At 35.4% G+C, this 18,122-nt stretch overlaps 2 protein-coding genes across 3 annotated transcripts; both read right to left on the reverse strand.

Moving 5' to 3' along the window:
- Nucleotides 1–25: 25 nt before the first annotated feature.
- LOC105567902 (rhythmically expressed gene 2 protein-like) lies at nt 26–2,636 on the reverse strand. Its single transcript, XM_012023161.1, has 2 exons — nt 2,153–2,636; nt 26–1,240 (listed from the first exon to the last, which is right to left on the reverse strand). The coding sequence occupies exons 1-2, from the start codon at nt 2,432–2,434 to the stop codon at nt 761–763; spliced, it is 762 nt and encodes a 253-aa protein (XP_011878551.1). The 5' UTR covers nt 2,435–2,636; the 3' UTR covers nt 26–760.
- Nucleotides 2,637–9,106: 6,470 nt separating this feature from the next.
- LOC105567903 (protein FAM60A) lies at nt 9,107–18,122 on the reverse strand. Of its 2 annotated transcripts, none has more exons than XM_012023163.1 (6): nt 17,253–18,122; nt 12,521–12,623; nt 12,117–12,270; nt 11,321–11,489; nt 11,013–11,163; nt 9,107–10,621 (listed from the first exon to the last, which is right to left on the reverse strand). In XM_012023163.1, exons 2-6 carry the CDS (start codon nt 12,592–12,594, stop codon nt 10,192–10,194), a joined length of 978 nt encoding a protein of 325 aa, XP_011878553.1. In that variant the 5' UTR covers nt 12,595–12,623; nt 17,253–18,122; the 3' UTR covers nt 9,107–10,191. The 2 variants fall into 2 exon arrangements, with proteins under 2 accessions (XP_011878553.1, XP_011878552.1); XM_012023162.1 differs by lacking the exon at nt 17,253–18,122 and adding an exon at nt 13,394–13,852.

The following is an 18,122-nucleotide window of genomic DNA, read 5'->3' on the forward strand; positions in this document are numbered from 1 at the left end:
ATTTAGGTATCACTGAAGGTTTTAAGATACATTGCATTTTATTGCACAAACGTATAATAAATAATACACATTATTATAAATATAGGAAGCCAGTTGTTAGCATTAATCACAATTAAAGGTTGATTAGAAGGAAGTTTTCAAAAAATTCTTTGTAAACGCTATGTCCCTCACAGTTATCGCGCGTATTTTCACTTCCGTCGTTAACGCAGGTGCACAGAGTAGACCCCAAATGCCTCTACACACGCAAATCTGCATCTGATTGTGTATGTACACGCAGATTTATATACGCATTTAAATATTTGCGGATCGTGACTACACGTGTACGTCTACATACATCGGCATAAATATAGCAATCATAGTTTTGCTTAATGTACGAACAGAGAATAATTTCCCCTTAAATTGCAATTGTTAAGTTTCTTCTTTTTATTCCTGCCACTTCCTGTTTCGTTAGATTCTCTTGATACTTAACAAGTTTTTATTTTCGCTATACAAATCCTCAAGTATAAAATTCTAACAATTACTTGATCAAATTCCATTTAGATTCTTGTGGAAATATACACTCCTGATGTTTGGCAATTTTGGAGAATACTTAAAATGTTTCTCATTGCAAATATAAATGGAGCACAAACAATTAAGTATTACATGCATATATGTATACAATACACAGATTCAACTTGCACAAATGTATACATATACATAAATACAGGAAAACATTTAAAAAAATAAAATATGAATATAAAATAAAACAGATGACTAATTCTCATTGTGTTATATAATTCGTTCTAAGCACTTTATCAAAATGTTTTTGAAGTTCTTCCAAACTTTTAAAAATATCTTCCCTTGGCACTTTGCTCTCACCAATCTCACTCCCATGCTTTATTAATAAAGCATTCCAACCAGCACTTTTTGCTCCAAAATAATCGTTATCCACTCTATCACCGATGTGCGTCGCTTCTTCAGGTAATATCTCCACCTTCCGTAGAGATTTCACCAATCTTAATGCCTCTTCGAATATCGGCAAACTTGGCTTCTCCGTTCCAAAGTCATATGAGGTAAGAACAAAGGCAAAGTACTGACGAATTTGAAAGTCTTCGAGAATTGATTCCAACCGTTGATCAAAATTCGAAATAACTCCCAAAATAACATTTTCCTTCTGCAAGGAGTCGAGTAGATCATTGGTACCGGGATACTTGTACCAGCATTTGCTGGTGCCATAGCAGTTTATCAGGTTGTCAGCGACCTGGGAAAGTGAACGATAAATGAAATCAACCAATTGTTTGCATCAATAATAAAGTACAATTAGAAGCAATACCTCGATAAAAAAAATATAATAAAGAAAAGAAATTAAACTAAGGAGGAAAGTTTATTTCAAATATTTTACGATGAAGTCTTAGCCTGTTTTAGTAAATGGTTTTACTTACATTATTAAACTATAGTTAAATAATTATAAACAAGTACAATAATTAAGTATTGTTCTTGCGTAAATACTCCAAGAAACACACTAAAGTAAAAAGTCTAAGTGACTTTATTTCGACTCAAAATGGTCACGCGATTTCTAAGCGACGAAAAATTGTCTCCACCATAGCAACATCCCTTGCGGAAAAAAAAACACTCAAGTTTTGAGTGTTAACACTTAAAACTTGAGTGTTTCTTTCCGTAAGGGATACGTACTATAGTTCAGTGACAAAAATATGACTTTGCATTGGTAATGCAAATTGGCCTTTTATTTTTTTATTATTTGTCTTCGTATACTTGGACATAGCTCCGACTTCTGACCTACTCATTGTAGACCGGGCCTTAAGCCCGTATCAGACTACGGATTGAGATTGAGATTGGATTGAAATTTGGCCAACTGGAGTAAAAGTTACTAAACTTGGGATTAGTAAACTTTACTGCGATTGGTCAGATTTCAATCTAATCCCAATCTCAATCCGTAGTCTGATACGGGCTTTAGACTTTCGCACAGTAGCGCGTACAACAGTTGCGTTCGGCATTGCAAATCTGAGGCGCGTTTCTCTTACGTTAGAGTGAGCGAGAGAGGAGAACGAAATAGAAAGAGAGGAAGAGAGCGCCCCGACGCCTCAAATTTGCACCGGCGAACGCAGCTAAACGCAAACAATATTGCGATTTGCGTATGCGTCATTAATATTACTTTGTCCAGCGTTTCCGTCGATACGGAGGCGTGCTGTTCTCTAAACACGTTGTGTACGATCGTTCTCCACCAGTTCTTCCATCCCAACCCGGTATGCTTGCCGTATATCGGGTGCTCCTTACTGAGCTGCACGAAGTTGCTTTTGAAGCTTCGCGCCAATTTTCCCGGCTCGACCAGCAGACCGTGCTGAGAGCCGATCTCGACGTAATGCTCAAGCTTGGTCATCAGCAACGTACCGGTCACGTCGAAGGTCACGAGACGGGGCCGCACACGACTGGTCATGTCCCTGAGTCTCGATAATGTTTAACAAGGAATCAAACAATCGGACGCACTCGACAGAAGGGTGAAGAACATTTCGCGACAGCGAAAAAATGTACACGCGTGGAGACCGGACGACGGTGTCGACATCTGGCGAACGACGGGGGAAAATCCGACATATCGGAACGTCGGTTTTCGACGTCACCGACGAGGCGGCCCGTCGTCAGGTCCGTACGAAATAAATCCGGAACCCCTTCCGGTCGAACTTGAGGGACCCCTCGATACCTCGCTTTCTTAAGAATCGACGAATTAGAAATGTACACAATTTACAAAGTACGAAACTGTGTTATGTCCGAAAAGAAAGCGGCGCGCAGGACAGCTGGAAATACGGTGTATGAATTCACATATTAGATTAAAAATTATTGAGCCACCTACACCTTGCTCGGACTTCCTAAACTTAATTTCAATGATATCGTGCTGTTCTGATTTACTCCAATTAGTGGAAACTAGTCGGTCTGTACATAAAAGCCACAGTTTGTATATTATACAAGTGTTTTCATGAATTGACGGTTCCAGATGTAAAAGGCGCAAAAAGTTGCAGAATCGTTGTCTCGTTTGTTTGATATATTTGTATTCATGATGGTCTTGATTTAACTCTATTTATTTACACAACTTTAGGTTTTTTTTTCAGCTACGAACACCTCTCGAATTATACAATCAAATTACAAGCGCCCTTTTATCGTTACGCGAAAAAAGATGGATGCTCCGGCAAGCATCAGAGAAGGATGCGACTTGGGCTTGCGAAGGGGAACGGAACTCGTTTACAAATAAACTGATTTAATATAAAGTTGTACATGGATACAAGGTGGTGTGTTTCTTTCTTATTATATAAAAGGGATCGATCGTCTCGTCTGTTGCACAGCATTCTGGCCAAAATTTGAAAAGAGTGCTTCCGGCCAATCGAGAACCGACGAGATTATCGCCGGCGCGAACGCAATATAATAATAATATTAATAATATCCCCTATAAATGTACACAATTTATATCCTAATTATACACAATGATTGGAATTATTTTATACATACATATATATACAAATGCGCTGTATATATATGTAATAATAATAACCATAACGCGAGATAATAATCATATTATATATATATATATATATAGCTTTCTTTGATCAAAAAATCCACTTGTATTTTATCAACAGTTTCTCGTTTCTTTATTTTACTTCTATAATTATTTTATCTCATTGACTTTACTCGTATGAACTAGGAAAGACAAATGAATTTCCTGATCAACATAATATATTTATAATATATTAATTTTACAGCAGTCGTCGCTCCGGTTGCAGCTAGAGCTTCGCGATTAATATTTGCACAAATAAAATGTAATCGATTTATCTCTATACACACACACACACACACACACACACACACACGCACGTTCAGGGATATTTATGTATTTATATATACATACATATCTCATTGTAAAAAAAAGTTACCCGCTAAATGTATTGGTCAGTCTCACAATCATTATCTTTAATGTTTACGCGAAATCTTACTCTCAATCTTTGTTTAAATCTCTCACAAAAGCTTCTGGATCTTCGAAATTTGTAGAAATTCCAAAAGTTGAAAAATACATTTACTCTCTAAATGGAAAATACGCCGATGTCTTTTCTTATAATGTACATATACATAAATCTCTTACAAAATTGTGCAAATAAAATTCTCTCGTTCCCATTTTATTTTCCTTAATTTTTCAAAACACTAACTCTCCGAAAATTTTGACATAATTAAACTCAATGCTAATTTATTGAGAATAAATTTACACATTAAAATTCAACTTACATTTGTAGGAAACACGCAAGTAATTCAGTTAAAATTTATCAAAATTTAACGTTTAAAGATTGCAGGTAGTTTAAGAAGTAAATATATTTTCATAAATTTATTATAAATTAAAAATGTATACGAAATTTTTCTAAAATAAATTTATCAAAATTTAAAATAGCTTCCGTGTGACTTCTAATAAGACGATTAAAATTTTTTTTCAGTAACTTTAAAATCTCTTATATGAAACGCTTAATTTGTATAATTCAACTCTTTGTACACATATATATAGATTCATTATTTTTTACAGTTTAATCATTATAAATTTTATTTTATAAAAGTAAAAAAGAAATCCCGAAACTTTTGTAAAGACACAACGAGAGATATAAATCACGCTATACATATATACCGATAGATCATTGCTCGCTTAGATTCTCTGTCCTTAGATTACTGATTGATTTGTAACACGCGAGAACACGCGCTTTAATTTAATTACATCGAATATTTCGTTATTACATATGTAAAATATTTTACAAATGCACGTATATTTATATACGTATATTTTACAGATATCTGTGTGGAAAATGCATGTATCAAAAATTTCGTGAACACAATCCGGTTGTGTTTTCTTATTATTACGATAATCAAATTTATTATTTAGTTAATTTAGTATATCTAGTTCACATTTGATTAAATTACTATAACAAGTAAATACATGTATTAAAAAACTGTTATTTATTCGAACTTGTTTCGAATGTTAGCTTAAAACAAGTTCGAAGAAAATAATTTTTAACATCAATGATTTTTATTGACCGTATCTGGCAATTAAAATTCTTATTGCGAAAAATAATACCCCAACCAGGATTCGAACCTGGGACCTCCCTCAATCCGTGACGGGCGTCTTACCAGCTCGACCACTGGGGCTGTGATAATAGTCAATAAAAATCATTGATGTTGTTAATTACTGCTGGCGACTTTTAAGAGTATTCTTAATTGAAAATAATTTTTATTTGTATGAACTTATCATTTAATATATGTTATTACTTATTATATTTCAATAATAATTATTTATTATTTCGTACGTCCAAATTGATTAAAAAATTTTCCGATTAAAAATAAAACAACAGGAATGCGTGAAACTTTTCAATCAAAGTGATACAACTAGATTCGAAAAATTCTTTTTCCTGGCAATAATAAATGCCATTGTTGCGTGTGTTCTCGCGAATTAATTAACAATTACGTATAAGTAAAAAAAAACTTGCTATCTTGAGATACAAAATAATGATAATTTGCACAAATTCATGAATGTCTCGGCGATATCAATGTCGACGGATGGACTACTGATAAGGAGCTGATTTTGGGATTTTGTTTCGTGTACTTGAAACTTAAAAACTGTTTTTTAAACTTTAAGATTGTAAAGTTCGTCTTCGCCGTAATAGCTATATTACACAGTAATTTTACAATTAAAAAAATTGCAATTTTACTATTTGCGAGTTTAAATTTGCAGTATATTAAAAAAAACTTGTATACTCAAATAATTTCGTTGATCTTTCGCTCCTTTTACAGTTGTCTCCGCGATTGTATACATAGTTGTATATTGTATATAATTATATAGTTTGTTTTTATATATATCATGTTATGTTTTGTATTTCTTCATATATTGTATTTTATCTATTCTATTGTAAATTTTTGTATCATGTACTTGTGTATATTTATACAGTATTATATACTTTTATATATATATAAAGGTGATACCGTATAAATATACAAAAGTATACTATATATATACACATATACATATATATACATACACACACCCACATATATGTATATATATATGTGTGTGCGTGCGTGCGCGCGCATGTATGTATATATCCTCTGATAAATAAAATTTGAATTTACAATCTAATCATTTTTCCTCCATTTCTTTAAAACGTGGAGTATTCTTTTAAATATATTCGAATATTTTTATGTTTTACTGATACGCCATTTATCACACATTTGAATGAGAAAATATTCTGCAATATTTTTTAAATTGAATATTGTTGATAAAATTTGTTTGAATAAATATTAATATATTAACTAACAACCGATATCAATTAATTAATATCGATACCATTATTATACTAATGACATTTTGAAAATATTAATTAATTAATATCAATTTCATAGCTAATATTAATAATTGATATTAATTGATCATTTAAGGACATGAGAAATAAATAATTTTTACGATATATTGCCAGTCATTGCAATTCCCGTTATCTTTCATTGACAAACGCATTTATTTTCTGGCAGTGTTAAAAACAATCACGACGTAAAGATCACTGATTCATATAAAAATATATGTGCATACAATATACGTATAAATTTACATAAAAAAAAAGAAATATTATGTTTAGTTAGGAAAATAAGTCGACTTATGAAATAAATAAATAAGAGAAACCATTTGTTTCGTAATCCAGACGGAATCATACTCGCTTGCTGAGTTCTGCCGAGCTTACTAGCTTCATAAATACATTAAATGCTAAATTTAATTTAAATATAAATTTATATTTAAATATTCATAACAAAATGTAATGCTAAAGTTAATTTAAATATAAATTTATAGTTATATCTTTCTCGCTATATGATTCATCCTCGATCATTGCATATATTAACTACGATAAATCAAAAGAGAAGTTAATAATTATCAGTATTATATCTCACAATAAAGAGAAATGATAGAGATCATACAAAAATGTACAAATGTGATCTATCACTGGAAAAGGCGATCAATTAGCGTTATCCTTTGATAGATTAGACTTTTCGATGTTTGATTATGAAAAAACTGTTATCGCTTCCTGTTACGTTATTATACGATTGTCGGTGAGCCTTCGTAAGTCCGATGGGCAATTTAAACGAGCTTTTCCCTCCGATTTTCTCGACAATATTTTGCAACTCAACGGTGGACCCATAATTCTAAAATAAGAACTTTGTTTATCAGAAATTTTTAGTAATTGTACATCGTTGCCGACCATTATATACAATTTTCAGTTTAATATGAATTCACTCATCATTTTAAGTTCCATAATTTATATCTCAATATGTAACTTTATTTAAGTTTATCAAATGTAGTTTAAAATTTTCTTTAATCTTTTCATCATTAATTTCAGAACAAGAATATTATTTTGGGTCTACCACAGTCATTGCTAAATCGCAATAATTTTGATTCTTATACTCGAAAGAATTTTACAAGCAGCTCTAGGTTTCGATACTCTAGAAAATAATGACTCGCTTGGTATTGGACGGGTTCGACAACATCTATTGCACATTTCATACTTTCCCATCAGATCCAACTTTTAAGCCAAGAGTCATTACGTTTTCCTTCCTCTTTCAGAAATGTGATTTATAAATCCGTGATTTATTGCAACGAGATAATATGCAATATACTTTTCTGGTACTTGGGTATTTTGTATCACTGAATATGCGATGTTTCGCATATTTTAAAGAAAGATTGAGGTAAAATCTGTATATACATGTTCGGAAATTATTGATTTCCACGGATTCCACGGATTTTTTTGTTTAAATAATCCGCGCATAGATTCTCTGTTTCACGGATATATAAATTCTGTTTTTAACAGATCTCGTGTCAATCATTCTTTCGAATCTTTCTTCTTTCTTTTTGTGCGTGTAATAAAAACGGAAAAATTTCTGAAAACAACCACGCGATCACCCGTAGTTATGACTTGTTTTCAGCAGGTACTCGGCTTTACTACATCTTTTTTGCCCGTTTTTCCTTCGTGTGTTTAGCGCTAAGAAGAACAGTCAAAAACGATTATACAATTTATATCAATCATTTCCGACTATCTTCGTCTTTCTTTGTCCAATAAAAACTTACATCCCTCGATTTTTATATGGGCTCAAACTTTTTATTATTTATAACCTTTACAATTGATTTGGAGTCGGTTCTTCAATTCTGTTACAAAAAAGTTGACTCCAAATTGATGTACAATTGACGATGTAAAACAATCGTGAACGTCCCATATAAAATGAGAATTGAACTTTGCGCTAAACATGCAATCGAAGCATGCCCATCTTTTCTTTGTTAACTAGGAACTAACAGTTTTTACTTATTTATTCCTCTTTCCGTTCCTTCCTCGTCTCATAGAAATGCTCAGTATATAAGTATCGTATTCTCTAAAATTATCTATCAAACAAAGATTCGCTGGTCCAGTTTGCCAATCTGATTGCCACTTTCAATTTTTCTATCTAGATGTTTCATTTTTCTACTAATACTGTCTAAATACAGACTAAAAACAGACTTTATCAGTCGTCCCGCTGTACAATTCTTTGCGTTTATTGCTATTGATCTGGGTCGTCAATATGACCACTATCAATTAATTAATTTACGTCATGGAGCATCGTGAACTGGAAGAAAATGCAAGAAATTTCTTCTTTTTTCATTCTTGCTTTCTTTTGTTGGACCCAGATGAGAATCGATTGGCAGCTTGGAACTTATACAAGGTGTCCTGTAACAACTATTAGATATCTTTTCAAAAAAATCTTTTTATCAATTTAATTTTCTTTCAGCAAGTCTTACTCCATTTTTTACATAATATATCTTTGCAATTGAGTCAATTCCTAAATTGTTACAAATGAAATTTCGTTTTTATATGAAACTTTATATGTATAGTTTAAGGAGACAAAAAGAAAAAAGTTCAATATTTTGTATGGTTCCCAGAATAAACGCATCTGTATCAAACATGAGAAATTTAAAAACCGAAATTAAAAAATATTAAAAGAATTAAATCTCAGACAAGAAACTTTAAAAATTTATTAGACTGTTGCGTAAAAAGTTGAAACTTAAAATTTTCGACATTTTCAACAATATTCAATTTTAAATAACAAAATGTTTGTTATTTACTTTGCAGATATTAAATTTCATCGTTTTATCACGACTTTTTTGACATTATCTTTGGTTGTCTCAGCACACCCTATGTATGTTTCTCCCCTGGCACTTGACGTGTTATAAAAGCGAGTACATAAACCGCCAGCTCGGACCGCAGTACGACATAAGAAATCTGAGCGTCTCTTACTTTACAATATCATCACAGAACTTTGATGTGTGTTTATATTGCTTAATATAAGACTTAAAAATTATCGGCTCGAGAAATGGCGGTTTACGTCCATCCATCGCTGTAATTAACTCTAATTATCCTTAGCATAATAAATTGCATCCAAATGGCGTTTAAACCTTCGAAGCGAAGGTTTGAAATCCTTTCAGAGTCACTTTGCTGCCCGGGGATAGCGTACTTAATTAATTTCAGCTTACATCTATTCGTATATACAGGGTGGCGTGTTTTTATACTGCAACAAGTTATTGTATCTGGTATGAGATGTATCGATTTCAGGAGTTTTTGATAAAAAAAATTGCACTGATTTTTAGGGACATGTTTTAAACTCGGCTTATAAACGAACTCATTTTCAATATAAATTTTTTATCACTAAATTCCTTTTGTTTTAGAATTAAGTGAACCGTATTAAACATCTTCCTTAAAATCCTGGGTAATTCTTTTTTCAAGAAATAAACTTTTATATAGTATTATTTAATTACGTAACGAAAATTAATTTAAGTAAATCAGGATTTTTAAACAATAGAATTAAAAATTGAATATTCTCCATGAGATGGTCGTCTCCAGATTTAAATTCAAAGGATACTTAAAGATTTAAGAAAAAGAATCAAAGGCAGTAAATATTGCAAGAATCGAATGTAAAAAACCCACTTTATATATCGTAGAACTAAAATTTGAAATCTATGTCGATGAAAAATGTCCCAGATTGAAAGTTTTATTGAAAACTGATAAAAAATGATCTAACAGGCACCCTGTATACGCATGTACGTACAAATCTATGCGTGTGTGTTTTCATAAGTAAAGGAATAAATTAACCCTCTACAAAGGGCCGACATTAATTGGAGACCGACTGAAGTGACTGATTAATAACATCGCTGACAGATTGCTTATTGAAGGTTTTGCAACTTGATAACTGATCGAGTTCTACGGGCCTCACAGCTTCCTCTATCATTTTCACATCTGCCTGAACTTGGACATTCTTCGCTATTTTGCTCTCACCCTGATTGGAGGACTCATCATAACCGGAATCAGATGAGGAGTCACTATCGGACTTTGTTTGTTTCGAATTTGTTTTTGGACTTGACGATGGCGATTCAACGCCATGGACAGGACTCGTGGACGCAGAACTGTGAGTGGGACTGGCGACTGGTATAGAAGTAAGAAGCTGCCGCCTGGCAAGATTTATGCATGGTTTCAGGCTAGACGAATGCATTATAATCTCACCATTGGCGCCCCTGAAAATGCTGCCACAGCAAATACTTTCTCTGTGTAAAACAAAAAAAAATATATATATATAAATAAAAATTGAAATATGTAGATATTATGATAAATATTTGAGATTTATATTTTGTATATAAGAAATATCCAAGGTAGTGGATATATAAACTTGAGAAACTTTTAATATATATGTTGAATCATCTCTAATTATCTATTACATGTACTATATGCATATATCCTTGAAACTTCTATTTAAAATTGTTTAAATTCTTCAAAATTACTAAAATTCATTCTATTTGTCTTTCCAAATACTTTGTCACTTTACAGAATTTTTCAGTTCATTTCTAAAATACTGAAACAACTAAAATTTCTTAGAACTCAAGAAATTTTTCTTATTATCTTTAATAACTCGTGAAAATTATACAATTTTAACATTACCTTTTGTAATAAGATAAATCTAAGAAGTTAATATCATCTTCATCTTCTTGAACGACATCCATTTGTTTTTCATTAGCGCCAATGTCATCGTCGTAGTCCGAAATGCTTTCAGACCTGCTCAACGCTTTACCGTCTGCCAACCCATAATCTTCTACAACATCAAAAAGTAAAAACCGTTACTATCTAAAAATATTATCAACATGTAGAGAATTATAACATATTATGACATATAGAGAAGCCAATTTCCATTTATATTTTTAAATGCTAAATTATATATTATTAAGAAGCATAATTTCAATTTAACCAACCGATCAAATCATCACTTATCGGTGGACTTTGTTCTCGATCCGTTTCGGTTTTTACATAGACATGTTTCTTCTTGGCAAGTTTATCAGATTTATCTTTAAGTTTCCTTTTATTTTTTGCCTTGAATTTTGTCAGCGACTTAATACCAGGACCAGCGCGGGCGTCCACAACCTGCAAAAATAATTCTTTTTAAGAAAAAATTGCGACCTAAATGACAATGTAATGTAATAGTTCTAAATAATAAATATCGAAAAACACATAACAGAAATAGGCAATAGGAGTCAACACAAGACATTAAGTGTGAGATATATAAAATTTAATACATCAAAATATAAATTATTGTGTCAGACGTTTCGATCACATAAAGTGATCCTTCTCAATGACAAATTTACGATAAATGTTGAATTTAGCGCAACGCCGTCATTTAATAACTTAATAGATTATGAGCGAAAAAGTACAAAATAGGTCTTAATAAAACGTTTTATTGTGGTAAACGCAGACCAAAGATCGACGTTAAGAATATACGTTTGCATCATTCGCAATTACGCGGGAGGAACGCTAAATACGTTTTATGGTATCCGAGAACTATTAATTGGCCGTAAAATGCAAATGCACGAAAACAGATGTGGAAGTATTGGTGAAACGAGTTTGTCAGCAATAGTTCGCAGATGTAGACAGACCGCTTGTCCGTGAGATAATAAATATTGGATACTTTAGTGTGCTAGAATTGTGACATTTACACTGTACTTGTAATGTCAACGTTCAAATAACAAAAATAAGATTATCGAGTGTACTGACATGTCTCCAGTTGCGATCGTTCCCAGGAGGCAGCTTCTTAAATCTCTTCACTAGGAGCACGCATGCGTTACATATCTCTCCGCTACGTCTCTCATCAAGTTTAAAACAAAGCATAAAGTCATCTTCATACTTTTTACTATCTGTGAATCTCGAACTGTAAAAAGATTCATAAGGATTTATTAATTATGATAATAAAATACACATGTACAATACTGTAAAAGTATCCTGACAATATAACTCTTGCTAAATAACATTTACAACAGATAGTCAGAACTTTCTTGTCAACATAAATTCTAATTTAAAATAATAATTAATAACTGTGGAATACATAATTATAAATTTAGTTTTGTTATATACAATATATATATTTTTTAAATTTAAAACAAAATAAATATATCTTTTACCTGCTAGATTTGGCTTTGCAAATGCAGCAGCCTGTACTAGATCGATACACCTTTGGTTTGTGAAAACTGAACATCCTGCTCACTATGTTCGTCACTATCGTTTCTGTAATTAAATACATGTATATTACACTATGACTTCGTATCGGTAAAAACTTATAAAATATTACGTCTTTCGTATCGCATATAAAAATAGTTGCATTTGTCACTTTTAAAGTATGATATACATATAATGTGTATGTTTTACTAAGTAATATTTTTTTGAAAATTGCGTTAGAATTTTACTTCCAAGACTCGAGATACCCATATACATATTTTGATACTACAAACTTTTCAATGTACATTTAATATATAAAGCTTACAAAAAATAAAAAATGCGTAAAATGAGTTGTAAAAATAGATTTTGTATAAATTCTGCAGACAACACACAGAAATATTGAAAAGGGTAAAATAAACGTAAATTCAAAAAATTGTTGCGCACAGAGACACACTTGTGCAAGTCAAGAAAATTGAAGTTTAACGCGAGTGTTAGATTTACAAAAGTACCGCTTGCGAGAAAACATCGCGCGGTATTAAATATGGACGCCATGAAATTGCAGTAAATGCAAAAGCAAGATGGACATGCCTGAAGTATGCAACGAGAGGTGTAATCGAATTGTACAATAGAATGAAATGCAGAAAAGAATGGAAGACGAGTAAAAATAAGATGAAAGAACGTCGGAAGATAAGATGCGAGTCTTTAGAAAAATCAGAATTGCTCGTAAACGTAAAGCGACAATGTTGCCAGAATTTGCACGCATTATGCACGGTCCCGGACGAGCGCCACAAGTTGCGGCGGCACGCTAAATTAAGATTGATACTTGAAGTTGGACGTGCCTGAAGTTCGCGGGGTAACGCAGACGTGGATAAAGTGTCCAAAAAGTATGGTCGTCGCGAAAGTAACATCGAATGTGTGTCACGATGATCGCCGATTTTATTGAGCACGCTCACGACTACCAGCTTCATGTTTCGCCGAGGAGTCACGAAGATCGAGATTCGAGGATCCCGAAATTAATGGTAGCGACGAGAAACGCCGTTGCCAAACGTAAAAGTGGGCGCCGGATCCCTTTTTTTCGCTTCCTTCACAAGATATCAGATATCTCTCCCTCGGTGATGCTCCCCTTCGCTTTTCTAATCACTCTCTTTCCGAATCAACACGCCGAATGTCTACAAAGTGAAAGGCACTGTTGTCGAATCTGTCGAAAATGACGCCGCTTGCTCCTTCCAAAATAGATCCCTCCCCTCTCGTACACACGGTATTCCTTCGCCCCCTTTAAATCCCCCGGTTTCCCGGAGCCGACGCAGTCAGTGCCGAAATTGGGGGAAGAACGGGGGGGGGGGGGGAGAAGTCGAATTGTCGTCAAACGTGTCGTCAAGAGGAACGCTGACAACTCGACTCGGCCACTTGTTCCCCCAAAATGGAAGAGAAAACCCGCGGTCTCTCTCTTTTTTTTTTTCACCCGCGACTGAGCTTCGCTCGAACGCCCGCCTCTTCCCGAATTATCCCGGCCTTTTAATCACAATGATGTTCGCGCGCGCGCGCGAGCGCGAGACGTTGTTCTCAAAGGGAACGGCGGCGCTTGTTCACGAGACGACATTCAGAGATTCGACGTGACGGCGTGTACGACGTGCGAGAAGCGTGGCTACGCGCTACGCGCGCACCGGGTAGCGTCACCAAGCAGCGCGCGCATGCGCATGCGCGCGCGCGCGCGTCCCCCCCTTTTTCCCTCGGCCATTCGGATGTTTCGTTGTCAAACTTCTTTTCGTTCCTCCCCGCTCGTAAAACCCCCCCTCGACGCTGCGCGCGCGAGTCGAGCTTCGTTCCCCCTCGACCGCCCCTTGGCACCGCGTGAGCGCGCACCGCCGAATTCTCTTTCCTTCCACCCCCTCCTACCCCTCCCGTGTCGTTTTCTCATCCGAGTGGTCTCGCTTGTGGGCCCGAGCAGAAAGATTGTTGTAATCGTTTATGATTTCGTCGTAAGGCTGGTATTACATTTGTCGTTTACGACAAAATTTTTCAAGCGTGTTGATTGGTTGGAGAATAGAAAAGTTGCCGAATCTCTAGAAACTTTACTATCCTGCAACCAATCAACGCGCTTAAAAAATTTGTCGTACGACAAATGTAATATTGGGCTTGCAAGACTCGAGTCGGTGTCGGAAGTCGACGCACAGAGGATTGTCGTAGTATGTCGCCTCGCGTCGCGATGCAATGAATGCGACATACGTCTACGACACCGGCTCGAGTCTCGCGACGAAAGCCTAAGGCCCGGTCTACAATGAGTCGTTAGTCAGAAGTCGCAACTATATGTTGATCCTTTTCCTTTCTGGGTGGAAGAAAAAGGACCGACATATAGTTCCGACTTCTAACTAACAACTAACAACTCATAGTAGACCGGGCGTAAACCTAAACAGTTACGACAATCCAGATCCAATCACGGCAATCTTCTCGCGGGTCGAGCTTCAAATTGCGAAAGTCACGCGACTGAAGTACGCTCAGTTTGACGGAATGAAGTTATCCGTTTTGCTAAACTCTGCGCGCTTCTACAACGTGAAGTTGGACGCATATCTAGAAGGAATTTTATCCGTCATACTTAGGCCGGTATTCATAGTCAGATCTTATATTAAAGGCCGCCTTGAATTTATCTAAAGATGCTGTTATGAAACATTTCATTGGCTATGAAGTTCGATCTTAATCGTAAATAGAAAAAAATTACTTGATATCGTGTTCCTCGAAAGAATATAGTAAATCGTCATTAGATATGTATGTAAATGTTTCATTCAGAAATCCGTATTTATATTGACGCTCAATACGACTCGCGACGCCGTTCAGCTCGTCCATTCTTTCCATCTCTGTTCGCTTCTAGCGTCATTTGAGAGACCTATCAGTAATCGGAGGCTGCGTGACACGCAGAAATATTTTCTTCGTCACTCTTGGCGATCCGCGCGACGTAACTCCATTCTTAATTCGTATCGCATAGATTATTCGTCGGGCAGTTTTCTGGATCTCTCCGCGAGATGTTGTTTACCGAATTTCAAAAGCGGGTCAGCAACGTCACCGAACGGCTGGCCAATGGACACAGAGGCCGGGCGGAGGTTGTGGCCGAATCCGCGATCTTGATTGGCCGACAGCGGGCGCACGCGAGAAAGAGAGCGAGAGAGAAGGAGGAACGGTGTTATGCACTCACAGAAAACTCGTTCTCCTTCGGAATCGCTCTCGAGTATGTGCACGTGTACTCGTTCGTATGTGTATTCCTCGCTAACGAAACACTTTCGAATGACAAGGTTAGTGCATCGAGGAAACACCCGCGAATATATAATGTAACAATTTGTTTCTATAATCAAATTTCTCCACAATCTGCCTGCAAACTCTGAGATGTACTTTCGCCGGTGTCAATTTTATAATAAGTATAAATAAATGACCATTCGTTGTACCTATCTAACGATTCTCCTTGAAAAATCTCGGCAGGACTAGCTTCAATTTCACGAAAACGCAAATTCGTCATTGGATAAGGTTGAAAAGAAACAACCGACAATTATTTTCGAATAAGTAACACTTATTTATAAGAGTGCAATCTAAATCGATTTGATCTTGTCTCATGATAATGACAGAAAAAGCAATGCATCCTTTGGTGGGTTGTTTACAGCGAATTGTACCAGTGTATTTTCGATTATTAAACAAAGTTAGCGCCGTTCTCTCGAAGGCCAAGTTGTACCGATGTAATTAATACGATTGCAATGTATTTACATATCTCACTGTGAGATAAGACAATCACGAGAGTTACTAATTGATAACTACAGTCCAGCGGTTGTTTACTCCAACTTCAGATTCGTTTTCGCACGTTGCAAATACATCTATTCAAAATAACGTCAGATTCGTCTTTTCAATTCTTCAATTACGGTCCAGTAATTCGTTGCATTGACATTTATTGCGCTTCAAATTTCGCGCGTGCAAATCCCGCGAGAATCTTACGTGTTTCGCGAATTGCCGAATTGTTCGAAGCTTTCGTTACATAACAAACTTCGTCGGGAAGAAATATGGAGATCGTGTGAAATATACATGTGTATATGTAAAAAGCAGTGTTATTTCGAGAACGCGCCGCGCCTCGCATAATAATCCGCACGTTGCACTCTGTTTTGTGCTTTGTGCTATTTTTAGACCACCCGTGTTTTGTCGACACGCCATCGCTGTTTTCTACATTGCTACTTTCCATTTCTTCTTTCTCTCGTCCATCTTTTTATTTTTTGTCGATTTGCCCTTGCCAATCTCAGCTACCAACTTTTCTGTCCAAGTTACCTTGGGGTTCCAGCTTTCGATTCACGAATCGACTCTCCCAAGTTTTCGCTCGGATTGCGATGCTTATGAGCAATTAACTCAAAGTACGTCCACGTGTGTATTGAAATAGATCCGCTATACTCGCGATCGTTAACAATTGCCGGATTGGGCAATAGCTAGTGAAGGACGACACGAAAGATGTCGATAATGTTTTCTCCCTCGTAAGTCGTAATAAATCCGAATACGGCTTACATTTTACATTTTACAGCTTTCTTATACATTGTGTTGTGAGCGAATTTGAATCATTGACTTTTACATTTTAATTATTTCTTTTTACTCTTTCTTTTATATTTATACACTGAGGATGGTCTAAAGAAAAACCGAAACGTCTGTAATTTTTGTTTTAATAAACAAAATTTTTACCTTTTTGACACTAACACCTAATCAAGGCTCTTAGCCCCTTTTACTCATTGATTTTTTTCTCCCTCTCCCTACAGTAACCTAAAAATTTTTTTTTAATTAGAATCAAAGTCCCACCATGCTTTGAAAGTAACGTCCATGAGGAAAAGAGGAACTTTATCTAACTTCATTCAATTGAAAAAATATATATATAAATTATAATAAAGTTCCACGTTCTCCGGATCTGACGTATTCAGATGTTTATTTTAAGAGTCACGTACTTTAAATCGAGAATCCTTAAAGAGTCACGTGGCGCGCAAGGTTTAATTTCGATCAAGTTAACAAAACTTCATAATAAAATTATTAAATAAAAACGTTACACATCGCTCGCATTCGATCTGTCTATCCAAAAGAGAAAAAAAGAGAAAAACTGGTATATTACGCGTAACTACCCAGAGAACATTTTGCACGCAAACGCATCTAACACTACGACGACGCACTGGGATAGGATTTTGCGCTGAGCCATTTTTGTACACGAGTTATTAGACATTTGCGCGCAAAATTATACGTTAATACACGAGCTAATCACTTGTCTGCAAAACGTGCGGACTAAACGTGTCTCACGAGCAAACCTCGGGCAAATCTCGTACAAGTTTGCATGGCATCAGACGAGCAAAATTTGCGCGCAAAGGAAGAATTGACGCTATGTGGGTATGTCATGTAACCCTTTCCAGAACACCTCGCGGATTATTAAATCTCTCGCGAAAAGGGCTGTCGGCGTACCGTTTGTCCGCGCGTGTGCACGAGAAAAAAAAATGCTAATGCGCTTTCCCCTCATCGCGCACGGCGAACGACGCGACGCGCAACAGGACGAAAGGGGGCGAAGGGAACGCG

Source organism: Vollenhovia emeryi, unplaced genomic scaffold, assembly GCF_000949405.1.
Source record: "Vollenhovia emeryi isolate VEMERY1.0 unplaced genomic scaffold, V.emery_V1.0 DF939133.1, whole genome shotgun sequence".
NCBI lineage: Eukaryota > Metazoa > Arthropoda > Insecta > Hymenoptera > Formicidae > Vollenhovia > Vollenhovia emeryi.

Coding starts and splice junctions, on each gene's coding strand:
- LOC105567902 (XM_012023161.1), bottom strand. CDS start 2,434: ATGACCAGTCGTGTGCGGCCCCGTCTCGTGACCTTCGACGTGACCGGT. Junction 1,241..2,152: donor CGACGGAAACGCTGGACAAA/GTAATATTAATG, acceptor TCACTTTCCCAG/GTCGCTGACAACCTGATAAA.
- LOC105567903 (XM_012023163.1), bottom strand. CDS start 12,594: ATGTTCAGTTTTCACAAACCAAAGGTGTATCGATCTAGTACAGGCTGC. Junction 11,490..12,116: donor ACGATCGCAACTGGAGACAT/GTCAGTACACTC, acceptor TTATTTTTGCAG/GTTGTGGACGCCCGCGCTGG. Junction 10,622..11,012: donor GATTTATCTTATTACAAAAG/GTAATGTTAAAA, acceptor TGTTTTACACAG/AGAAAGTATTTGCTGTGGCA.